At 42.4% G+C, this 27,470-nt stretch overlaps 1 protein-coding gene and 1 non-coding gene across 4 annotated transcripts in view; one reads left to right on the top strand and one right to left on the bottom strand.

Annotated features, from left to right (window-relative positions):
• The window catches only part of by (blistery), a 1,249,231-nt gene that overhangs the window by 37,267 nt on the left and 1,184,494 nt on the right, over positions 1-27,470 (top strand). For all 3 annotated transcript variants that reach the window (XM_067145280.2, XM_067145277.2, XM_067145276.2), the window contains exon 3: positions 5,427-5,464. In XM_067145280.2, the coding sequence (XP_067001381.2) occupies positions 5,427-5,464 (38 nt within the window). The remainder of the gene's footprint in view (positions 1-5,426; positions 5,465-27,470) is intronic.
• On the bottom strand, positions 21,145-21,263 carry LOC136872827 (5S ribosomal RNA). The gene has a single exon (XR_010859993.2). It is a non-coding gene; the product is annotated as a 5S ribosomal RNA (ribosomal RNA).

Below are 27,470 nucleotides of genomic sequence, written 5' to 3'. Positions count from 1 at the left end.
TGCTAGTGACTTATTGAAATGCCTGCATCTGTTTCTTTTTCTGCGGCGAGAGCGTTGTCTGCTTCCTGCTCGCGGGATTTGCCGCCTCATTGGTTCTCAGCAAGTATAACCATCCATCACTGGAACACTGGGAGCCAACAAGGATTGACAGTTTACTCATGTATCACTGCAAAGCTATTGACTCCGAGGAGATTCCTTGAAGAAGAGAAGATAAACAATGGCATGTCAAATGCAGAGCCCTCCTCCCTAGAGGGCGCGCTTCAAAACATACCCAACGCATCCCTTACTTACCATGGAGATGACGAAAAGACAAGAAGTGTGGTCTCCTTTTATAGCCGTGCGTAACGAGATAGGGGTTGAGACACGCGAGAATGAGTTGTTCGATATACTACAAAATAAAGCGTATATTAGTCTGTAATAGAGTGAGGTAAGGGTTATTCTGCCCGAAGGCAGGTCCGAACCTCCGCAGAGGTGTTCCTGAGCCGGAGTGTACGTGCGGTAGGGTGGCCAGTTCCTTTCCGCTCCTCCATTCCCTTACCCCCCACCAACAGCGCGCGGCAACCCATCCAACTCCTGACCACGCCCAATGTTGCTTAACTTCGGAGATCTCACGGGATCCGGTGTTTCAACACGGCTACGGCCGTTGGCCTGTAATAGAGTGCATAGCCGTAATTATTGTGGCCACCGACTAGGAAATGATGAGCTGGAAGAAGTATAACACTGTTACTTTTCATTGACTGAGTTGGAAAAATCCTTGTAAAATTCACACTCCTCATATTCTTTGAAATTCTTAATCGCGTGAAGCTGAATCATGATCATTATAACAAATAAAAGTCATTGAAAACAATTCTGCCTCCCACAAGGCCAACCTCTCGTCCACGTCGTGGGAGATGTGCAACGGTATGAAGTAGGGGATTGCCTGTAGGGATGATGTACAGTGAGGACTGTGTGTGAGGGCCGCTACGGTAGCTGTGAAGGCCCTATAGGAACCCTGAAAAGTGACGGCTAACGAGGCTCTGATGAAGACCTCACCGGCAGCAACGGCGGAGAAGGAGTCCTTTGGCACGGCGAAGCTGGCGGAGGAGGCAGCCCTTCTTCTTGGGGATAAACAAAGAAGAAACCACTGCCTTCTGGTAAAGAAGGATCTTTAAAGACTAAGGTAGATAACCCCTACATAAAAATCTTGCGGTCTAGCGCAGACAGAAGGCAGCCCCTCCACTGGACATAGGGTACTGTGGGCTAATAACTCTCACACATTCATTACAGAAACCAGACGAAATTTATGCCGGCCAGATTTTTGCAATGAAATACAGGACATGAATCGGATTCTGGAATGTGAAAACTATGTATGAAACTGGCAGCAGGCATTGAGCTGGAATTCACAAGGCAGACCGAGGATTACCTGGAAGAGAACCATAGACAAGGAGATTTCTGGAGTTAACAAGACATGGAGGGAGGTGAAAGCATTGGCGGCAGATAGAACAAGCTGGAGAAATTTCGTCGAGGCTCTATGTTCCACCTGGAATTAAAGGAAATAAGTCAAGTAAACAGTGCTGATGGATTGATACACTTATTAAAATTAAAAACAGTCTATAACGCCCGCCTCTGTGGTGTAGTGGTTAGTCTGATTAGCTGCCACACCCGGAGGCCCGGGTTCGATTCCCGGCTCAGCTACGAAATTTGAAAAGTGGTACGAGGGCTGGAACGGGGTCCACTCAGCCTCGAGAGGTCAACTGAATAGAGGTGGGTTCGATTTCCACCTCAGCCAACCTGGAAGTGGTTTTCCGTGGTTTCCCATTTTTCCTCCAGGCAAATGCCGGGATGGTACATAACTTAAGGCCACGGCCGCTTCCTTCCCTCTTCCTTGTCTACCCCTTCCAATCTCCCCATCCCCCCGCAAGGCCGCTGTTCAGCACAGCAGGTGAGGCCGCCTGGGCGAGGTACTGGTCATCCTCCCAGTTGTATCCCCGGCCCAGAGTCTGAAGCTTCACGAGACTGCCCTTGAGGCGGTAGAGGTGGGATCCCTCGCTGAATCCGAGGGAAAAACCGACCCTGGAGGGTAAACAGATAAAGAAGAAGAAGAAGTCTGTAACAGCACATATTAAAATATTCTAATTCAAAACCGGTTTTCGGAATCTTAGTTCCATCATCAGTGAATAACCAAAACTAAAATATTAAAATCCACATAATTGTGTCATCGTGATTTTCAAATGTAGAGGACAGCTGTGATGTATTAAGAATAGAAATAAGAAAGCTAACATAACTGTTAAGCATAGTGAATCAGAATAATAAAGCTAACATAACAGTACTTGTTTATCTAGTAAAGAGTCTAGGAGAGGAGAGGCTCTATATTCCACCCCCATACCATGATTTTAGAGAAGGATCTAGGAAGAGAAAAGCTCTATCTTCCACCTTTAATTTTTATATTACTGTAAGAAGAGTCCGGCTCCATGGCTAAACGGTTAGCGTGCTGTCCTTTGGTCACAGGGGTACCGGGTTCAATCCCCAGCACGAGTGGGAATTTTAACTATCATTGGTTAATTTCGCTGACACGGGTCTGGGTGTATGATGTGTCGTCTTCATCATCATTTCATTCTCATCACGACGCGCAGGTCACCTACGGGCTTCAAATCCAAAGAACTGCACCTGGCGAGCCGAACATGTCCTCGGACACTCCCGGCACTAAATGCTACACGCCATTTCATTTTCACTGTCTACGTTTCACACTGTGTGTGTATTGATCACCTATCCCCAAGATTCTCATTCCTTGAAACTTTTTTTTTTTTTTTTTTTTTTTTTTGCAATCTTATATTTTGTGCTTAGAATTAAAGCAAGATATTTACTAGCTGTTTTGAAGGCGGCCTTAAGGACAACGTAGCTACCTTCACGTGGACACACACACAAACACAATACATGCGCGCACACACGCAGTAACAGTCAGAGAGTAATGCATCACTAATTTTAAAATTCGGTGCTCCATTTTTATTCGTAAACATTTCGCTGGTAATAGAGAAGTCCACTCATGCACAGAATTTTTTCCATATCATCAGTCAGTTCATGAAGGGTACGTCTCCATGGCTAAATGTTAGCGAGCTGGCCTTTGGTCACAGGGGTCCCGGGTTCGATTCCCGGCAGGGTCGGGAATTTTAACCATAATTGGTTAATTCCCTTGGCACGGGGACTGGGCGTATGTGTCGTCTTCATCATCATTTCATCCTCATCACGACGCGCAGGTCGCCTACGGGAGTCAACTAAAAAGAACTGCACGTAGTGAGCCGAAGTCCTCGGACACATCCCGACACTAAAAGCCATACGCCATTTCATTTTTCAATTCATAAAGGCATAAACAATTGTTTCTGTTTAGTAATAATCATCACAATGATCATCTTGGCGTTATCCCGCTGGTGCAGCGACCGCATTTTATTTCTTTTCACCGCCATTTCACGCGGTCCTGAGCGTCATTTTGTCTCAAACCGCTGATCACGTTCGTATTTACTGCGGTCCTGCTAGCGTTACTTCGGCCGTCCACGTGGGTGTTTGCCATTGACCAAAGTGAAGAGCCGAAAGCGGCGACTGTGCGAGGAAATGCATGAAAGGCATGGCTCCGCTCTTCCGTCGAATTATCTGCACAATTGATGCAATGTCTATTTGTTGCCGAATGGAAATGTTGGTGACGTGGTCAGTTAGAGAGATGCCCATCGCCAGAAAAGCATTCGCAGTTGGCGTTCCTTTGTCGCTTCCTTCCCATTCCTAGCCGTTTCCTATCCCCTCGTCGCCATAAGGATACTTTTATGCTGCAGCTTTGCTTCTGGCACATGGATGCTCGCCCTGGCTCCTTGCTGCTGACTATAGCCAGGCTGCTCGCCATGGAGCTGTCAGCCTGCAGAATTCCCGCGCTCACGCTGTTGGCAACTCCCAGTTGTAATCGAGAATTCATCTTGTGAAGATGTTCTCATCGTCTGAGAGTGAAGTTCCGATTCATCAATGGTACATGGCAAAAAGGAAGAGAATGAAATATGGAGTTCACCCTTTGAACCCTTCAAAATCACATATTTTATTCAAATTAAAAGCTAAATACATATTAAAAATACACAAAGATAGATAAAAAAACATAGTCAATAGAATGAAAGCATAGTTGACATTAAATCAAGAATTGAAAACAAACAGAAACCTCACTTTAAAACACGATAAAACAGGCCACTATCCCTTGCAAACCAGATGACAATGTCTACTGACTGCTCGTCTTCTCCATAGTTTATCCAGTTTCAACCTATTATGGTGATCCTCATGGCGTTGGTTCCTAATGGCATTTCGTACAAAGAGAGGGCCCGTTGGCCCCGCGGTTAGGGGCGCACAGCTGTGAACTTGCATCCGGGAGATAGTGGGTTCGAACACCACTGTCGGCAGCCCTGAATATGGTTTCCCATTTTCACACCAGGCAAATGCTGGGGCTGTACCTTAATTAATCCACAGCCGCTTCCTTCCCAATCCTAGGCTATTCCTGTCCCATCGTCGCCATAAGACCTATCTGTGTCGGTGCGGCGTAAAGCAAATTCTAAAAATAAAAATTAAAATCGTTCGAAGACAGCTGATACCTGCATTTGTTTAAAATCGTCACCCCTAACCGAAACGAAACCGCACAACACAAAATCGGATCAGGTTCAGATAGCTAGTGATCACATCTTCGTGGAGTGCAGAGAGAGGAAGTGTTGGGGAGCGGGTGATCTTGAAGGAACCAATCACAGTCCAAGTTACAGGACAGCCGGCGATGTGCCAGGCTCCGAAAGCAAACGTGTTTGAGACCATCGATGTAGCGAGGATAGCAGCCAGGAGCGTAGCGAGAAGCGGAGCTCCAGAGTAAATGCGCCTCTTGAGATTCATTGGTTTGTTTCATCACCACCTAACATCGCGCAGCGAGGCCTGGCGATGTGCCAGCAGCGAAGCTACAGCAAAAACGTACCCTAAGACCTATCTATCTGTGTCAGTACGACGTAAAGTAAATTGTGAGGGAAACATTTTAAAAAAATTATTGGTATTTTGTTTTTTATTTGATTTATTTTTGCATTTAAACTCTTTGAGCTGCAGGAAGCGGGTGGCTTCATCAGAACAACAGAGTTACGTCCTGCTGATCATGCACTCTGTTGTCAAATGCATAGTTGAAGACAGCGACGTTTAGGTCAAAGCAGCTATAAATACTGTGTTTCAGTGCGCTCTTCTGATGAACTTACATAAAACCAAGTGCACGTAGATGCGATAAAATGAAAGTGATAAAACGAAAACGATAAAACTGTGGTAATAGGCAGCTGTGATTGGTTGAAATTCCTGATATTCTTATACCGTATTAGTCACTGGTTCATGAATTTTAAGACATTCTGTAATTAATGATTTTTGCTTCCTCCTAAGAAGTTATTTTCTCTCTGTTACAGTGTGCAAGTTCGTGTGTCATAAGGCGTGCGAGACCAAGGTAAGCCTGTCCAATACAACTTTGCTAATGAGCTATGGAATGGGAAATATATTTATTTTTAAATGCCAATTCGTTATTATTGCATAATGTCAAAATGTTGTGATCCCTAACGTTTCCCGAGCAGTAACATTCTTCGATAACATTCCAAAGCTTTTAATGAAGAGAGCTCATTAATATTGTTTGATAAGGATAGGTGTAATTAAATAATACTGAGAATTTATTTTACCATCTGTGAGGAAACAGACGTTTCTGGACAGCTGGTTCTTGGCACTAAAGACAACAGCCTTCATCATGCCCGGTTACTGTATTCACTGTATGCAAACATCATCCCCCGTGGTCGCAGTCACGGACTGAAATATTGTATTTACAAACGTTTGTAATATTTTGGGTTATTGAAATATATTGCATCGTTTCAATTTTTAATTTAATTTCTATATCTTGATGATGATGATGATGATGATGATGATGATGATGATGATGATGATGATGATGCTTGTTGTTTAAAGGGGTCTAACATCTGAGGTCATCGGCCCCTAGTTCTATATCTTAATGCGAAAGAATTTTTTGAGAATATTTTTATTTCACATGTGATTTTACAATTTTAAATGATGACCTACCCAGTTAAATTGGAAATTTATCACGTGTTGAACGATTTAAAATTCAGAACACTGAATCTTGGGAATTCCGAATTTCATTTTTATGCCAGATAAATATCGGATCTGTATCACCTTTTTTTTAATTTTTTTTTGCTATTTGTTTTACGTCGCACCGACACACATAGGTCTTATGGCGACGATGGGATAGGAAAGGCTTTGGAATGGGAAGGAAGCGGCCGTGGCCTTAGTTAAGGTACAGCCCCGGCATTAGCATGGTGTGAAAATGGGAAACCACGGAAACCACCTTCAGGGCTGCCGACAGTGGGGTTCGAACCTGTATCACAATTAAGCCAATGGATGCTATCTCTCAGACCTTGTAGTTCCACTACTGAAAAAAATCTGTCTGTTTTATTGCGACGGCAAACAATCAAATTGGTTGGAATCCCAGCTTATATCTGAGATTATATTTTTTGCTCGTGGTTTAACGTCACACTAGCACATCGAAGGTTTTTGCCGACGCAATTGTGGGAAACTGCTAGGATTGGCAAGGCAGCGGCCGTGGTTTTAATTAATATACAGCCTCGACATTTCCATGGTGTGAAAATGTGAAACCACGGAAAGCCATATTCAGGCCTGCAACATTTGGATTTAAGTCCACCATCTTCCGAATGGAAGTTCACAGCTATCTGAGATTTTTGAAGTGTGTGTTTCGAATTCCACACTAAAGTGGTAAAACTTGAGATCCCGTGGGTATGATCACCCAGTAAACAGTCACATAAGGCTACAGACTTAGCGAAAAAGTTGCTAAAGTGTGTGATTGGTACATACAGTACTGTAGTCCACTAAGTTGATGCACACTTTATATTGTAAATGAGGTCTATTTACTTGAACAGGAACGCCAGTATTAATGATGTCGTATTCTGCATAGGATAACATTTCCAGTTTATCTCATTCCTTTATCACTGGTATTAAGATATTTCGAACAGATATCGTTGGAGCAAGTATCTCTGTTTATATTCCTGATCACTGCTTCTCTCTCTTTTTTTTTCTCCTAACAAGCGTATAACTTCATAAGATGGACCACGTTATCTTGGCTGGGAATTTCCGTCACGTTGCTTACCGTCGCTGTTAATATTCCGGCCATAACTCAGCGCAGGTACATAGCACGCTTTCCAATTTGGCAAGGCACGAACAGTTCGTTATCAACGAATGCACCAATTTCATGCTCGTTGTTTTCATTGATCATTTTTTTTTTTGTAACGAGCGATTCATGGTAGAAGTAAGTCGGAATTTATGATAAAGAGATTGTATCGAACTGCACGATGTATTAAGACTGGATATGCAAGGAATTTGTGAAAGATAATAATTTAATGTTTATCTTCCTTTTATTGCTATGAGCAGCTTTTTATTTTATTTCTTTCTTTATTCCTTTTTCTCTTTCTTTTCTTATTTATTTAGGGTTTACCTAACGGAGGCAGTAATGATATGCTTAGTACATTCGGAAGTAAATACATTCGATTCCCCGCCAGGGAGTCGAAAATAGTAGAAACATGACTTCTGGAGAGGCTCATGATCCTGGGCAGGGGCGTAATATTAGGATCTGCAGGGCCTGAAATGCAGGCGGGCCAGCACCTTTAAGGGGCCCTTCTGACACCTTGCAAATATATCGTCGCTCAAAAGGTCATATCTCACAATATTCTTCTTTTCCATTATTTACCATAAGACTGGTCACGCCTCCCAGCCACATATGGGTATTCCATCCATCCTTGTGTTCTTTTTCGTATGCTAATGTGTAAAGGAAAATGAACGAATGCAGATAGTGCAAAGAGCTAATCACTTTATCCCACCTAGTCATTGCCGATAGCGGAAGCATAGTGGCGTAGTGGAAGTCTGTAGCTTCCGCTCCTCAAAGGGCCTATCGATACCTATACGGAAATGATTTCCTTTTTTATTTACTTACTTTATTTATTTATTTATTTATTTATTTATTTATTTATTTATTTATTTATTTATTTATTTATTTATTTATTTATTTATTTATTTATTTATTTATTGTTGAATTTGTAGTAAAATTAAGAGGCAGTTGTGTATAACACAGTGAATTACGTAATTAAAACTCCAAGAATAGAAATGGAAACAAAAGTGCAAAAGTACTATAATGAAAATCCACAGCCTGTTTCCAGTCATTCGACCGGGTCAGGAATGGAATGAATGAAGTCCCCATCTAGCGGCGAGGATAGGAAATGTGCTGGCTGCCGAAGCCTGTCGCACTCCTCTAGGGCAGTGATTAATTTTTGATTAATGAAATGGAATGATATTGGAGAGTGTTGCTGGAATGAAAGATGACAGGGAAAACCGGAGTACCCGGAGAAAAACCTACCCTGCCTCCGCTTTGTCCAGCACATATCTCACATGGAGTGACCGGGATTTGAACCACGGTATCCAGCGGTGAGAGGTCGGCGTGCTGCCGCCTGAGTCACGGAGGCTTCTGATATACTATGATAAATAGAAATATTCTTACTTAGAACATATTACACAAAATTGATGCTATTGAATGCATAAGGCCACGGCCGCTACCTTCCCATTTCTTGCCCTTTCCTATCCCATCGTCGCCATAAGACCTATCGGTACGACGTAAAAGCAAGTCGTAAAAAAGAAGGGTACTCGGAAAGACTATAGGAATGAACTCGACGGAAGAAACTGTACGCATAAAGTGGCTTCGGTGGTGGGGTCATGTGAGGAGGATAGATTAGCCTACCAAGGAGAATAATAGACTCGGTCATGGAGGGTAAGAGAAGTAGAGGAAGACTGAGAGGACGATCGTTAGACTCAGTTTCTAATGATTTAAATATAAGAGGTATGGAACTACACGAGGCCTCGGAGCTAGTTATAAAGAGAGGATTGTGGATGCGTTAGTAAATTCACGGAGGCTTGCCGATTAAACGCGTATATTATTGGAACACTCATTTGTGCCAAGTGCTGGCTACGGTTTTGTGGGGAGACCTCAAATGAGATATATTTATTTTGTGATTATTATGAGAATTTGAATAATGAAATGAAGGTCAGTCTGCATCTCCAGCTATTTGTCAAAGCCCCTATTTTGACAGCGCTCTCCCTCTTACTGTAAACAGGATATCCATTGAGACCTCACAATAACGTGGTATGTTAAGTGTGGGTGGGTGGGCTGGTTCAGGATGATGGCACAGCAAGCACAACAAACATTCTTCACCAGCATTCATTCCAAAAGCGATGTAATTTCCTGCACTTAAATTTCGACTGGCGAAACGATCGAACTGTCATCGGTCATGGGCTTGATAAACGAGATCTGCAACCTTGTTTCTTTCTCTTGGTGGTGGCAGCTACGAGGCGCGCCTTTTAGCTTCACTTTTGAAGGAAGATGGAAAACAAAGCAGTTTTATATGACTGTTGATATCGCGATCATAGCCATGGGAATTGCAGATTTACGTGAAGTCCAAACAACAGGAATGTAGCTTGTCATTTTGAAAGTCCGACATGTACTGGCCGGGAAAGGAATCAAAGCTGCCATGGTGACAACCCAATGACAATGCCATTCGACTATAATACCCCCCCCCATAGAAAAATTACGAGACTAATAATCCCATAATCTTGTCCTTTAAGTCAATGAGTACCATAACAGGAAATGTGCGAAAGATTTTCTAATAATAATAATAATAATAATAATAATAATAATAATAATAATAATAATAATAATAATAATTTCGTGTGGCTATTTCTAGCCGGGTGCAGCCATTTTAAGGCATACCCTCCGATGAGGGTGGGCGGCATCTGCAATGTGTAGGTAACTGCGTGTTATTGTTGTGGAGAATAGTGTTATGTGTGGTGCGTGAGATGCGGGGATGTTGGGGACAGCACAAACACCCAGTCTCAGAGCCAAGGGTATTAACCATTTAAGGTTAAAATCTCCGACCCGGCCGGGAATAAAACCCGGGACCCTATGGACCAAAGGCCAGCACGCTAACCATTTAGTCATGGAGCCGGGCTCAAAACTCGTGTCCTCATCTCGAGGTGATGCAGCCCTTTTCAGGCACGCCCCCACTGGAGGTAAGCTGCATGTACCAATTTCATCTACATACCGGCCCTCCTGCCATTTTTAACTTTCTGGCAGTACCGGGAATCGAACCCAGCCCCGAGGACGGTAGCTAATATGCTATAGTCTCTGCATCCCTCCATATAGGATTGGCGTCAGGAAAGGCATCCAGTCGTAAAATAAGGCCAAATTCACATATGTGTGACAAAGTTTGCACCCGTGACCCTACAGCGTTTGGAAAAGCAGAAGAAGAAGTCAAGATTAGATCCGTTGCGTGATAGGATGTGAAACATGCAAGGATTAAGGAGCGAGTGACGGATTCTATGCTACAAAAAATTTATGTCACCATCCTGCGTGAGTATATTTAAAATTGCATTACTTAAGGGTTAAACTGTTAATGAGATGTAAATGTTGCAAATAAGACACTTGACTATGCTTGATGAACCTCTTCCGTTTGCTTTCACATCATTCATGTGTAACCTCTCGTAACGACTAATTTAAACTCTCTCAGAAGCGTTTTTTCATGCTACAACAGTGACATTAGCACGGCTCAGTCCGGTGGTATTTTAAAGGTGCTGAAATATGTCAACTTCACGGTAGTAGGTTTATCAGCACGTAACCAATGACTTATTATTATTATTTATTATTGCTATTTATTATTATTACAGGGATTTATCGTGGAACGCAGAGGTAAGGAAGCGCATGGGGTGAATGGCTGTGCAGGGAGCCATTTAAAGTAACAATTTAACTAAAACTGGAAATTGTGTTTCTTTCCTCTCTTAAAATTCAAATAGAGTCATTTAATTATATAACAAGAAGCAGTTTAAAAATTACTTGAGAATATTCACATTTAACAAAGAGCTCGTCAGCTCCAGCAATACATTGGACTTGGAAGTCCTTAATCAGGTACAAGTTTAAGCGGGAGAAACTCCCAGTCGTCAACCTACACATGAAAGAGCATAATTGCTCATAACAAGTACATATTGTAGAGTTTGAGCTCCTAATACATAGAGGCTAGCCTCAAAAAAGCTATATGTTGGTTTGTTACATTCTCAATTACACAATTAACCAATTGGGTGACCTCAATTCCTCTTGTTCATACACAGGTTGCCCCATGGTGGGCTTATCAATTTCAACATTTCACAAGCGGGGAAGTGCTGTTCCCCAAGAAAACCTAGATGTAACCATGGTTACCCGCATATTGCCCATCCTACGTGACCTTAAGGGAAGGAAAGGAAAAAAAGTTTACAGCAAAAGTAGGCCACGAACAAAAGGAAAGGAGGCGGAACACCAGAACTCCTTTGAAGAACATTCGGAAACAACAAGAACCCAAGTGGTCTTAAGGCGGAAAGCCACAGAGGCTAATCTCATGCTAAAAATGGTGACTAAAAGTGGAACGTTAGAAGACTGATACAAATTTCCAAAATTTAGATGTTGAAAAATTTTATAGTCACCCAGCCCAAATGTAGAATGGGAGAGTTCCGAGGGTCACCACTCGTGCTCCCTTACATGGAATATTACCCCAGTAGGCAATATAAATTGTGTCCGAAGACTGCGCAGAAGGTCCTATATTTCAGCGAAAAATGAAAGGATCACATATTTTATTTTAAGGAAACCGCTGAAATCTTGCCCTCAAAACACACACCGGCACAATCACATATTTAGGAAAATTCTGCCATTACATATTATCGCTGGATCTTCCCCAAGCCGGCCAACCTCTACCTCATGCCTCCTGCCCCCTCTAACCACCATCAAGTCGTGTTCTCAATCACCAGAGCAAATCAGATAAGACGGCCCGAAAGCCCTCTCCTTAAATAGGTCCGCAGGGGAAAATTCTAGACTATATTAGAAACCAGAGCACTAATAGGCTAAAATTCTATACAGTCCCCCGCATTCTGATTGGCTAGAGAACTTAGTTACAGCATGTGATAAGCATATTACATTAGAGGAGGAACCGGGTGAAGTATTGACAACTTCGGCACATAAAAAGCAATAACCAGTAAAAGGGTTTACGAAATACGACAAATTAAATTTCTTTGTAAATTAATTTGGGCTTAGCCCACAAGAAATCGCTATAAAATAGATGCCAGAGCCAGCTAACCATCGGCGAAAAAGTTTTAGAAAGTCTTAAAAGTTCTCAGTCACAGTCAGAGATGGCCATAGTGGAGAAGGCACACAGTTTAAATAGCCGGAGAAGGTGTACCCCTGGTACTATTATTATTATTATTATTATTATTATTATTATTATTATTATTATTATTATTATTATTATTATTATTATTATTATTATTATTATTATTATTTGCAATTTGATTTAGGTCGCACTGACACAGATGAGTCCTATGGCGAGGATGGAATAGGAGTGGGCAGGAAGCGGGAGTAGCCTTCATTGTAGCCCCAGCACCTACCTGGTGTGAAAATTGGAAACCACGAGAAATTATCTTCAGGGATGCCGATGGTGGGGGCGGTTTCCAAACCTCTATCTCCCGAATGTAAGTTCAGAGCTGCGTGACCCTAACCGCACGCCAACTCATTCGATATGTTATTACTATTATTATTGTTCCGGGATATCTGTGGAAGGCAGAGAGGTGAAAGAAGGTGCTGGGGTGAATGGGTCTATCTACAATATCAAAATTAATTTAAAACTTTAACTAAAGATTATATTTCTTTTAGAATTTCCAACTTCACAAATTTTTTCACTGAGTGAGTAATAACGAATTTGTGGATTAAAGTAGGGAATCCCAGAATAGGGCATTTTACAATTTTGGGCTTCAAGCCCCTCAATTTATAATTTTTGAGTTACAAGCTTAAGTTTACAAAATTTACAAATTCAAAATGAGGAATAATTTAGTCAAGGGCAGAAATCCCCCAATTCAAGAGCACTTATTCCCGATATTACAATATCTAGCCTTCCAGAGGCACCCTTCACTATTACAAAACTTTGAAAAGAGCTTACATGCTCTCGATTTCTTACAGCCTACTCAAGGCAACATCACATCATAATCTTACACACTCTGGCCTCATAAGGCACGAATTTCAAATGCAAATAGTTTTACACAGGGGTATCTAATACCCAACCTACCGGGCCTTTGCGGAAAAGAACAGGTTAAATAAATGGACCGAACACAAACTGCGCTCCCAGATAATGAAATATTAAAAACGTACAGGGCTCTCGGCCGATGACACTGGGGCCAGTTCCAAACTACTGAGGTGGCTCGCAAGGAAATAACTTTAATACATTACAGGAAGAAAACCGTTACGAAAACCTAGTCACCTCAAACCAAGATGAAGGGGAGCACGAGAGGGTAACTCACCCTCTATTCCCGATTTACAGTTTAAGACTTTATGAAATTGTACGCGAAAAGGAAGACGTTTACATTGAAACGGTTACATAGTTAGAAATTCGGACCTTCCCCTCGGATAAGTATGCGGAAACAGCAAGAAAGATTGAATTTATGTTGCCATTACCTGGTAGATGTTCTGCCGGCCGAAGAAAGAGGCCTCCTGCCTTAACACACACACTCAGAAAGACGACGATCAACAGGCCAGGAAACTCGAAAATCCGCAACTTATATACCTTCAGGGAAGGTTGGAGATGATGTTGAGCTAATCCGGACACACCCTTTCATTTTTATTGGCTGAACCCAAAATTTACACTCAAAACCGAACAAGAAGCCTTTGATAGGCTGAAAATCAATATCAGAAAATTTTCATTGGCCAGATTCAAAACTGGCGGAATGAGACAAAAGTGTTGCAAACCTAGAATTACATAAAAAACCAAATGAAAGTTGAGAAAACCTATAAACACAAAATTTCTTTCAATAACAACTTCCTTTACCTTGCACCAGATTGCTTGACCATAGTTTTTTGGTAGTGACATCTGTGGAAAAATGTCCAAAATTCTTGATGTACGGCAAAAACAAAACCAAGAGAAATCCAATCAGTTTAGGAAACTTCATAATAACACAATTATTATTTATTTATCATAAGTCTGTACAGAGTTCTCCTCCATTTTCACAGACACTATACATAAGTGTACATAAATGCATGAATGAGGTTTTTTTATGATTCCATGACCGAATAATATTGTCATGCATGCATGAATAAATGAATGAACACTTTCCTCCCAGTCACGGATAGCCACCAACTGAGGAGAGAGCATTCGGTTGGCAGGATAAATGCATGGATGGGATTATGCATGACTACTGCCCGGTCGTGTTATTCACCCCTGGTGAGAAAAAGGAGCCACCTTCCCAAGGATAACACGTCCGGCCCTTTCCCTTGAGGCCCAAGCAGAAGACCCCACCTGATCTAATAGCTGTCAAACACTAATTTCTCACCATTCCCTAATTTCTGCGAGGCACACGTAAGCGGAAATCCCGCACCTCATGTGCCCCCTCCCTATTCTTCTTTCTCTGTTGCATTTAGATCACTCTACATATTCGATTGGGATAGGCCCGTCCTATCCCGTCCTACTTCGGTTATAGCCTTACATAAGTGTATGAATTAATTAATTAATTAATTAATTGGCTATGATTCCCTATCTAAAATAGTGCCCTTTGCACAGGCGGATCGCCATTCCACATGCATGGGCCACGCCTACGATTATCTACATGAGTGTATGAATAAATGAATTAATTGATTAATTAATTACCAATTCCCTAACTGTATTGAGAAAAACTCGTATGGATGGATTTATGAATGGGTATATGGATATTCATGCATGCATGTTAGGAAAAAATACTCATCCCTCCCAGTACGGATAACCAGTAACTGGGGAGAGAGCCCTTGTTATGAATTAAATAAATGATTGAATGAATAATATGTGGAATGAGTAGTGAATGAATGAGTGAATGTTATCAACCTGCAGCCACGGATCGCCAGCAGCTGAGGATGAAACATTATATCCATTGGGCCCTGTCTCATTACAAACAGTTTGACAGTTAATTACGTTATGGCTTACTAACATATCGACTTTACAGTGCTACATATACTAATATTCCTTTTACTACATAGCCCTATTGGCAATTTCTTAACTAATCGGTTCGCAACACAATCATCCATCCGTAATATGACCTACCCTCATTGTAGGCTCTTTCAACACTCTTCTACATGAATTTCTAATTACAATTAACAGTTTACTGAGATTACCAGGTTTATACCATTCTTTGCTTATCATCTTATTAATCCTATAGCCATTCTCATCCTCATTTATCATATATTGTTCCTTGTTATTCAAGAATTTCCTTCTCACCGCTATGGTTTCTTTACATGATTTCAACATGTGAAATTCTTCTCTGTTTTCACCACAGAGAAGGCACCTTGTTGCATCTTTCACTTTAATCCATCCCCTATTCTTGTAAATTCCCATTAACCACCATATCAAACCCCTGATTTCTCTTCTATTTACACTCACAATATTTATGTTCATATCCTGCCTTATCCTAATAAACTCTGAGAGGGTCGCCTTGCTTCTACACTCGGATACCAACCACTGTCTTTGAATATCTCTGAGTCGTCTAATGATTAGTTTATTCGTTGATCTTTCCAACCTCTCCCAATAACTTCCATATCCCAACCTATCTAATATACTTCTGATTTTCGTTAACCAATACTCTCCCTGGATATTATCTCTCTGATGTTGATATGCGATCTGCAGAAGCTCGCCACCCTCTCTTCCTTTCAATCTCAACAGATATTTCAGAACTCTCTTAAGAACATCTACTTGGATATTTTCTTCACATATTAATCTTCGGTAAACTGCCTCCAATGCTTGTACCATCTTACTAGATACCCCTAATAGGCGTAATTTTGCGAACAATGCACTCCTGCTGACTGTGTCAAAGGCCTTTTCAAAATCTATAGCCGATATATATAATTTTCCTGCTTTCGGTTTTATATACTTATCTATTATTGTTTTTACAATCATACACAATTACTTAATATTTCATTGGAGACATCTTCTGATTAAAATCTCAACTTTATGTAGTAGCAATTTCACATTTTGGTGGGTAGAGGAGTTCATTAAGGCGCTTATTTTGAATGTGTGGAGTTGAGATGTACCTCCCGGTACAATTATTATCATTATTATTATTATTATTATTATTATTATTATTATTATTATTTGCAATTTGATTTAGGTCGCACTGACACAGATGAGTCCTATGGCGAGGATGGAATAGGAGTGGGCAGGAATCGGGCGTAGCCTTAATTATAGCCCCAGCACCTACCTGGTGTGAAAATTGGAAACCACGGGAAACCATCTTCAGGGATGTCGATGGGGAGGGGGGGCGGGTTCAAATCCACTATCTCACGAATGTAAACTCAGAGCTGCGCGACCCTAACCGCACGCCAACTCATTCGGTATTTTATTACTATCATTATTAGTATGGAATGAGCTTAAATAAATAGAAAACAAAATGCACGGTACTTGCAGGCAAAGGCGAAAATGCAACAGTGAAGGTAGAGAGAGAAAAACTGTCGAAGAGGTGAATAAGTTGAAATACCTTGTAAATATTGTAGCTTAAGACGTCCACACTATAATAGATATAAAAGGCCGAATTGTCGTAGCTAAGGAAAGCTTCATCAGGAAGAAAAAGCTTTTGTGTGGACCGCTAGAGAAATGATTGCGCGGTTTGGGTTATGTACTTCTCAGCTTGCATTCGGAAGATAGGGGTTCGAACCCAACTGTAAACAGCCCTGAAGATGGTTTTCCGTCGTTTCCAATTTTTACACCAGGAAAATGCTGAGGGCTGTGCCTTAATCAAGGCCACTGCTAGGCCCTTCCTAACCCAATAAAACCTATCCGTGTCGGTGCGATGTAAAGTAACTTGTAAGAGAAAGATCTGGTGATGAAATTAGCACCGTAATATGTGTGGAGTATAGAGCTATAACGGTGCATAAACATGGATGCTGGGAAGGGAAGAACAAGAAAGAGATGTGGATTTGGTGGAGAACAGAACGGAAGATACAGGGAGTATAATTTAAGATTGAAACAGACTTTCAACGTATTAGGTCGTGTTACGTACATGTAGTACGTGTTGAAGAGATGTTAAGTACAGAACAAAAATGGCCGGGCGACTTAAACGCACTCTACAGTGTGCTAGCAGCAGTGCCAGACCTGTAGCTCAGATCCTTTCAAACAGGACAAAGATGGCCTAGGCCACCATAGCTCAATTGATAGAGCAACCGACGCGACATCGGGAGGTTGTGGGTTCGGATCCCACTGGTGTCCGGCTGGCCATTTTTGTTCTGTACTTAACATCTCTTCAACACGTACTACATGTACGTAACACGACCTAATACGTTGAAAGTCTGTTTCAATTACAATGCGGTCGTGAAAATTCAATATTCATATAATTTAAGACTTCGCACATTGTTTAAAATTTGTTGTAGATTAAGTTATGATGGTGTCGTCACTCCCGTGGATATCAATTTGGAAGTATGAGCGAGCGTGTGGTTGAAAATATTCTTGAATTCTCAGGTAGACCTTTCCACGAGAAACGCATCCTTGTAATGTTGACTTTAGAGAGTGTAGTGGGGCTACAATTGTTTATATTTAAACAACATTTTTGCAGCTGGGGTAATGAATATGTTGACCGCACGCCACTGGTTATAAGGTTATATAAGCGACGGTCAAGTACACTACAGCACAGGAAATGTTTCTGCTCGAGTGTCATTTGCGCAAGAATAATAAGAAAACCTTTAAACGGTGCTTTCGAAATTTCCGTAACCCGTTTTGCGATTCGACAGTACCATCAAAACTTCAGGTGCAACAACTCATTCATATGTGCCGTAGTACTGGTTCCGTAACTAATGAGAAAAGACAGCGAAGGAGGACAGCTCTCTCACAGTTGAAGTTACAAGATAATTATACAGCCAAGACTGTAAGTTAGTCCACCATAGTCGCGTCGGAGAGTAACTCGAGAAACTCGTAAAAATTCGTCAGCACGTAATGGAACAAAGTAATTACATTTACGATCTTAATGGTCTCGATCAGTCCATAACATACCGCCTACAAATTTCATTGCAAGAATACGATTCTGCGATTGGCTAATGAACGGTGTTTCCGACAGTATCGTGGATCCGAACTTCATTTATTTATTTATTTATTTATTTATTTATTTATTTATTTATTTATTTATTTATTTATTTATTTATTTATTTATTTATTTATCCTGAGTATGTGTATAACTGGGTAGTTCAGTCTCGTTTAGTTTCTATAGGCGTAATCATGCCACTTCTTTGAGCCAGTTACATCCGCTCACCATTACGGGCACTGCACTCGTTGTCTCCGCTACCCTGTGCTCATGTTCCTCGGTACTCCGCCACGAAATCCTAAATTATACTCCGTGTAGAATAAAGAACGCGAAAGTGCTGAAGAGAATGGGAAAACAGAGAAGCATACTAGCTGTGATTCGAAATGGAAAGTGGAATTGGATAGGACATATTTTAGAGCACGATTTTTTATTACGCGTGGCGATAGAAGAATGGTAAATGGGAAACGGGGAAGAGGAAGAAAGAGCTACAAGCCATTAGACAGAATTAGAAAACGAAAAGAAGGATATTCAGGGTTAAAGAAAAAAGTACAAGACGGAGAGATACGGAGGTCTCAGCCATGATTGGAGCTGTCGAAAGGAGATAGTAGGTTCGAACCCCACTGTCGGCAGCCCTGAAAATGGTTTTCCGTAGTTTCCCATTTTCACACCAGGCAAATGCTGGGGCTGTACCTTAATTAAGGCCACGGTCGCTTCCTTCCAACTCCTAGCCCTTTCCTGTCCCATCGTCGCCATAAGACCTATCAGTGTCGGTGCGACGTAAAGCAACTAGCAAAAAAAAAAGAAAATAGCAACCTATGACGATGATCATAATATTATTTTTGTATTTATTTATCATCCAAGGTTGGGGATTACCTCGGACTCAGCCCTTCAATGGCATTGTCCTGGAGCGTGAGACATTAGGCCGGGGATACAACTGGAGAGGAGGACCAGTGTCTCGCCCTGGCGGCCGCACCTGCTATGCTGAACAGGGGCCTTGTGGCGGGGGATGGGAAGGAAGCGAAAAGGAAGCGGCCGTGGCCATAAGTTACGTTAAGTACCATCCCGGAATTTACCTGGAGGAGAAGTTGAAAACCACGGAAAACCACTTCGAGGATGAATGAGATGGGAATCGAACCCCCTTCTACTCAGTTGACCTCGTGAGGATAAGTGTACCCTTTTCCAGCCCTCATACCACTTTTCTAAAGTCGTGGCAGAACCAGGGGTGGTAGCTAATCACACTTATCACAGTGTAAAATAGGATTGTTATTGAGTTACAAATTGCATATAATGGAATGAAAAAATCCACAGCATGTTTCCAGTCGTTCGACCGGGTCAGGAATGGTATGTATGAAGCCCCCATCTAGCAGCGAGGATAGGAATTGTGCCGGCTTCCGAAGCCTGTCTTACTCCTCTGGAGCAATGGTTAATGACTGACAGATGAAGTTGAATGGCATTGGAGAGTGTTGCTGGAGTAAACGATGACAGACAAAATCGGAGTACCCCGACGAAATCCTGTTCCGCCTTCGCTTTGTTCAGCACAAATTTCACATGGAGTGACCGGGATTTGAACCACGGAACCCAGTGGTGAAAGGCCGGCGCGCTGCCGCCTGAGCAACAGAGGCTCTACAGATAATAGAATATAACGCTTAAAAATCTAAAAACATCTATTTCGTTGGACAGCCACTGTTGTGTTAAAACAAAGCTCTAAAGAATCTTTAGCTTCGCCCTTGAAAAGTGTTCAATTAACCAACTTCTCTTTCATTGAGCTCAGGCCGCTATCATGGAAACAATTTCTCTACATGCATTCTAAAAACGAGCTGTAGACCCGAGACCTTTCACATTCTGATCTAGAAGAAAGGCTTTGCCGTGAACTCTCGGATGTCCTGCTGGGCAGATAAGAATAAGGCTTCATGATTACCTGTGATAGGCATGTATAATAGTGCTAATGAATTAATAGTCAGAAGGATAAAGATTAAATTAGAGACTAATATGCCGACGAGGGTAGAAGAGACTCCTAAAAAGGGAAAGGAGGATTCCTCGCGTGACAGTGACCAATGGGATAAGAGGGCTGCTTTATGTCCAACATCTTCATCATCTATATAGAACATGATAACAGGAGATTAAAAATGCTGTGAGATAAATTACAAGGTCTAAATAGGGAAATATAATTAGAAACCTGCTCAACGTGTGGAATGTAGAAGTCGTGCGGGTGGTTCTGGTGTGGCATTGTAGAGTGATTTATCAATTTCACCTCCTGAAATAGGCATGTGTTTGAAAATGACCGACTCGTTCAGCTTCTACCTACATGTAGGTACTGTTACAATGTGTGGTATTTATGAAGAAGGAGTAGTGGTCTTGTATCGAACAGGTTAGCTCAGTGCGTTGCTGGTGGTTAGGTCCGTGTTCGGGAGACAGGTGGGTTCGAATATCCTATCGACTATCCTTGAAATTGTATACCATGGTTTTTCATTTCAATTCCAGGTGAATCCTGGGATGCTACCTTTTTCACGTCCTTTCCCTTCCCCTTTCAAGCCCCTACGACACCTACACCTACACATAGCATCCTCATACAGCGGTACATATACCAGGTGGCCCGCGAACGCCATACATTCTAATCATAAGTGTCCCGCATACACTAGTGATGAATAGGATGTCTAACAACTGGTTTTCACAGGGGCATCATTGCTTGGAGGTAAAAAATGAAATGGCGTATGGCTTTTAGTGCCGGGATGTGTCCGAGGACTTCGGACTTTTGATTTGAAGCCCGTAGGCGACCTACGTGTCGTGATGAGAATGAAATGATGATGAAGACGACACATACACCCAGTCCCAGTGCCAGGGGAATTAACCAGTCATGGTTAAAATTCCCGACCCTGCCGGGAATCGAACCCGGGACCCCTATCGCCAAAGGTCAGCATGCTAACTATTCAGCCATGGAGCCGGACATTTAGCCATGGAGCTGGACAAAGGGAATTGAGCCAACGGCACGGGGTGTTCCCAGGCGGTCACCCATCCAAGTACTGACCACGCCCAATGTTGCTTAACTGCGGTGATCGGACGAGAACCGGTGAATTCAACATGGTATGGCCGTTGGCTGCTTTGGAGGTAATACCAGGAGATAACCGGATGGCCACTGCCTTCATGTTCCTCATCACTATCCGTCAAATTCACGACCTTTCGTTAGAAAGCCTCGTTTTCGAAGTAGTGGGCGGTTATTTAGTACAGTAGGTATTTAATAGCACTATTGTTGCTGTCATAGCCCGCTTGGTGGCCATGATCGTTAAGGCGCTGAAGTCTAAAACGGTCTAACACCGAGGTTAGCCGGTTCGAGTCCCGTTGGTCGAAAAAATTTTCACCATCAGAATGTTGGCCGGCAGGGTAGGGGAGGTGGTGGTATACAATTTCTAATCACTAGATTGCGTGCCAAAAGCCTGGATTAAATTCCAAACCTCTCTGCAGTGCTCATATGGAGTGAGGGCATATGACGCTGTTGATAGTGATTCGTCCGTCGGATGGGGACGTTAAGCCTTGAGCAGACCCCTTGGTGCTATTCGACAGGAGTAGGCTATGTGCCGGCACCGGGTTTCACCCTCTCCCTACTATCATATATCACGTCATTCATTTCATCTCTCATTAACTCCTCTGATGAGGTTGACGTCAGGAAGGGCATCCGGTCATAAAAAACCGCCACGACAAATTCATCTCACCTCATACCCGACCCCGTAGGGAAACGGGACAAGGGCTGGACAAACATTGTTGCTGTCAACATATTGACTTTAGTTGGTGTGTTTAGCAACGACGAACACACAGATATAACTTTAATAAAAACATACCACACATGTCAACCCATAATAAGACACACTGGGCTGGTTAATGATAAAACAAATTAGATATTTACACATTGCTACACTCATCTTCCAATTTTTAAATGAAGCTCCCCGCAGTGTCTTACCTCAGATCTCAGCTACCTCTCCTCCACTCATCAGTATTACCCTCGATCTAACTCCTCTCTCATTACACCCATAAATCGTACATCAGCGTATAACCGTTCATTCCAAGTGTCTGGTGCCAGGTTATGGAATTCTCTCCCGCTGAGTGTTGGGAACTGCACGACGTTAGCCACTTTTAGAAGACCTTGCCGGGATTTCTCCCCAAGTGTGTAGCCAGGTTGTTTGAATGCAGGGGCGAATGTGAGAATGAATGACGTTGTGCTTCTGTATTTACATAAATTCATAAATTGCCACTACAGTATTAAGATGCCCTAAGTCACGTAGAGCATTAGTTTCTTAATTCTATAACCAATTATATTATAACTTACTTGTTTGTTTTTAACCTCTTAACATGAAAGCCCGAGTATACTCGGGGTTTTACATATTTATATAAAATAAAATACCGAGTATACTCGGGAATGTCGTTCATTGATCGGTACCTAATTTAAAAGCCCGAATATACTTGTTTCTTGTTGTTTCTCAATATTTCCGCCAGATGTTTATGAAATTATTACTTTAGGGTCCTATTTTTGCCAACAGACGTCTCTGACTCAACCGTAATGGATGTCGGTGACTCAGGCAGTTCGTTTTCGCGGCTTTCCCGTATTTGTTGCTATCTAAGTGTACTTTGTCTGTTAGGTGAAAATGGAGAGTGAAGAAGAGTTTGACTTTGAGTTTAGTGAGTCTGATAATTCTGAAGAAGTTTCTGAAGACAGTTCAGAAGAAGACATAATAATAATAATGTTATTTGCTTTACGTCCCACTAACTACTTTTACGGTCTTCGGAGACGCCGAGGTGCCGGAATTTAGTCCCGCAGGAGTTCTTTTACGTGCCAGTAAATCTACCGACATGAGGCTGACGTATTTGAGCACCTTTCAGAAGAAGAAAGTGGTAGTTCTAGTTCATCTGATTGTGATATTGCAAGTGCCAGACAGTGGTGTGAAATTGATACTTCCGGAACACTACCACCTGCCCCACCAAGTTTTCCTTTCAAGGCTAATCCTAAAATACATTTCCAGCCATGTTGTGAGGATGTTTAGTGCTGTGTTCTTTATTTTAGAACCCGTAAAATGTATCACGAGTATACTCGGGATTTTAAAACAGGAAATTTTCGGTGGCTTATATTTCATTGTTAAGTTCGAAAAACGTATTTTCATTGTTACCACAGTCATTAGTTTTCAAGAAATAGCCCATTTTAACAATAAAAAATTAGGTAAAAAAATCACAATTTTGTAAATAATTGGTATGTTAAGAGGTTAAATATTGTTAAAATCATCATTATTACCCACTGTCATTTAGTTACACACAAAATGTTGTCAATATGTTTTCATATACCCACTTATTTTTCCACATCTGATTGTAAAAGTTGCTCTCCCGCATTACAATCATTATCAGTGTTGTCATCATCATAATCTTATTAATTTGTTAAGGAAAGACCATTTTACCTTTAACATTTTTTTAAAATGCTATTTGTTCGGGGCATCGACCCATGTGGATCTTTTGCCCCTACTGGCACCATATTGTATGAACCTGCGTGTAATTGGAATGGCGGTTGTCTGGAATGTTGTTTGTGAGGAAACGAAGATTAAGGACGTCACAAACACCCTATCCCCAGGCCGGGGATATTATTCATTACAATTAAAACCCCTGACCCGACCGGGAATCGAAGCCGGGGCCGCCGGGTGACAGAGGGGCGCGTTGCCTCGTACACCACGGGGCCGGACAACCTTTAACATAGAATGTGGTTAAGTGTAAGAGAGGGCCAAGAGCCTTAACTTTGCCACTTATAAATTAATTAATTAATTAATTTAATTAATTACTTAAATAATATATAGAAAATCTGGTGGGAATGCAGCCGAAGCTCGTGGACGGTACGCGCGGAAGTTTCCAAATAGCCACCTGCCTTCTATACGCGTATTTCACCAAACAGAATTTCAGATAAGTGATAGTGAATCGAAGTTCATTTTGGTGCAGTAAAATGACTGTTATTTGTTTCAAATCCCAAACATAGCACGTTGCAGCGTTCTTTTGTAAACCAGCGACTAGGCACCCCACTCATCATTGGTGCATGCGGGTCACTTGTAAGTAGAATGTACATTACTGGGCTAGAGGGCCACCCCCCCTGGGGTGTACAGAAAAAAAACTACAGCTACAAAACTGGCGAGCCAAACATAAACTCAGACACTCCCGGCACTTCAAAATAAAGCCGTACGCTAAAAAAGAAACTGAACTGCTGTCCTTCAAGCCAGTCACGTGGTATAGTAGTAGTAGTAGTAGTAGTAAATTATTTTTTTCTGCTAAGAGAGTAATTTGGTTCTTTTTATGTGCCTTCCTAGAAATATAACTGTATAATAGTAAATAGAAATGATAAGTAGTAGTCAAGGTGTCGTGTCTGCTTCTATCTGGAGCCCAGTGTTTCATTCCTAGCTCGTTCAAGTATTTTCATTCTTGACAAGGGTAGAACGCATTTCACTCAGTCTCGTGAAACCAAAGAATGCGACTGAGGGCGTCACCACAATGTCTCTATAACCCTCTAGTATCTGACTGGGCAGAAGCTGTCTTGGCAATCCAGTCCGGTTGTTCTTGATGAGCTAGATTCTTGTTTCCTTTTATGCAGGAGATTTCACCTGTCCTTTTAGAATACTTGAAATGGTATTATTTTTTTGCTGTGTTTATTAGTCTGCAGGTTGGTTTGTGTCACATGAAAAAACACTTTAAAATAAATAATGATTAATTAATAAATTAAAGTAACATTTTTGCATGAAAATGAATGTATAATCGCTGAGAAAGTAATGAGGGCATGGTATTGTATGTTTCTCGCATTTGATACTTTATCAGGCAAAATATAATTCACCTACCATGTAGATATAAACGCTGTGGATACCCTCGACGAATATTATATGTACACTGACTGACAGAGCAAATGCAACACCAAGAAGGAGTGGTCAGAACTTTATGCCAATTGCAGGGTAGACTGACGTCACTGAGGTATGCTCATGATGTGAAATGCGCCGCTGTGCTGCGCACGTAGCGAACGATAAATGGGACACGGCGTTGGCGAATGGCCCACTTCGTACCGTGATTTCTCAGCCGACAGTCATTGTAGAACGTGTTGTCGTGTGCCACAGGACACGTGTATAGCTAAGAATGCCAGGCCGCCGTCAACGGAGGCATTTCCAGCAGACAGACGACTTTACGAGGGGTATGGTGATCGGGCTGAGAAGGGCAGGTTGGTCGCTTCGACAAATCGCAGCCGATACCCATAGGGATGTGTCCACGGTGCAGCGCCTGTGGCGAAGATGGTTGGCGCAGGGACATGTGGCACGTGCGAGGGGTCCAGGCGCAGCCCGAGTGACGTCAGCACGCGAGGATCGGCGCATCCGCCGCCAAGCGGTGGCAGCCCCGCGCGCCACGTCAACCGCCATTCTTCAGCATGTGCAAGACACCCTGGCTGTTCCAATATCGACCAGAACAATTTCCCGTCGATTGGTTGAAGGAGGCCTGCACTCCCGGCGTCCGCTCAGAAGACTACCATTGACTCCACAGCATAGACGTGCACGCCTGGCATGGTGCCGGGCTAGAGCGACTTGGATGAGGGAATGGCGGAACGTCGTGTTCTCCGATGAGTCACGCTTCTGTTCTGTCAGTGATAGTCACCGCAGACGAGTGTGGCGTCGGCGTGGAGAAAGGTCAAATCCGGCAGTAACTGTGGAGCGCCCTACCGCTAGACAACGCGGCATCATGGTTTGGGGCGCTATTGCGTATGATTCCACGTCACCTCTAGTGCGTATTCAAGGCACGTTAAATGCCCACCGCTACGTGCAGCATGTGCTGCGGCCGGTGGCACTCCCGTACCTTCAGGGGCTGCCCAATGCTCTGTTTCAGCAGGATAATGCCCGCCCACACACTGCTCGCATCTCCCAACAGGCTCTACGAGGTGTACAGATGCTTCCCTGGCCAGCGTACTCTCCGGATCTCTCACCAATCGAACACGTGTGGGATCTCATTGGACGCCGTTTGCAAACTCTGCCCCAGCCTCGTACGGACGACCAACTGTGGCAAATGGTTGACAGAGAATGGAGAACCATCCCTCAGGACACCATCCGCACTCTTATTGACTCTGTACCTCGACGTGTTTCTGCGTGCATCGCCGCTCGCGGTGGTCCTACATCCTACTGAGTCGATGCCGTGCGCATTGTGTAACCTGCATATCGGTTTGAAATAAACATCAATTATTCTTCCGTGCCGACTCTGTTTTTTCCCCAACTTTCATCCCTTTCGAACCACTCCTCCTTGGTGTTGCATTGTCACTGTCAGTCAGTGTAAGTTCACTTGTTTATGAGAAAAGTGTTCCTGCGATGACCTTACAGAATACCATGCGCTCATTCTTCCTTTGAACGGACTGTACAAGTAGAATATTACAGCCTAAAACATAACTTTACCTTCAAGCGGCGGTCCATTTAATGAAACGTGTCCCTAATATATCTCCAAATAAAATTTAAGATAATGTACAACTGCTTAAAGTTTTAGTTTGGCTCAATCGCATTTATCAGATTGTCCTATTTTACTCAACACTTTTGGCATTCCTTTAGTGTTGATAAAACTGTTCACAAGATATATTTTCGAACATATGCTGAAGAATTAAAATGTTCCTTGAGGAATCAGGTGTTATGTTTTCTTTTGTCCACTGTATCTGCATAAAAGAAAACACCCTGGCATAGCAAAATAAACTGGATAATTTCAATAGTTCAGGGAGATTGATAGCATTGTCACCTGTGTGATGTGGGTGGAACAAGGTTGCCTTCGATTACTTTATGTGATATTGACCGATCCATGGGATCATATGGGAAGATTACTACTTCGATTATTATTTTCTGTTTCTAACATGTTAAATTTGTAGTAAACTTTGAAAACCCAGACTTTTTAATCTGAAAAGACCAACCCAGCGGGTCGCCCTTTCTACTAACGAAACGGAGGACATGTCAGGAAAAAGAGCGGACGTATGGGAACCCTAGTTTGGAGCAGCGCTATCCTGTGTATACCTCATTATGTCTACTTAGGTGATGCCTTCTACATCCACGAAAATCTGTTTATCATATCTATATCGTTACCTCACCCTATCATCCCTTCCCTCTACTCCTCCACCCGGGAGTCTGATGAAAAATTCCTCGATCTCTTTCCCTTCTTCAGGTAAAATTTCGCCAAATCGTTTTCTTCTCACCAGTTCATTTAATCTTTCTTCATTGGTGATCCTATTAATCCATCCCCTCTTCAACATTTCTGCGATTTAATTGGTTCTGCATCAGTTACGC

This window comes from Anabrus simplex, chromosome 4 (genome assembly GCF_040414725.1).
Source record: "Anabrus simplex isolate iqAnaSimp1 chromosome 4, ASM4041472v1, whole genome shotgun sequence".
In the NCBI taxonomy this organism is placed as follows: Eukaryota; Metazoa; Arthropoda; class Insecta; order Orthoptera; family Tettigoniidae; genus Anabrus; species Anabrus simplex.
This window is presented reverse-complemented; position numbering and strand designations above follow the sequence as displayed.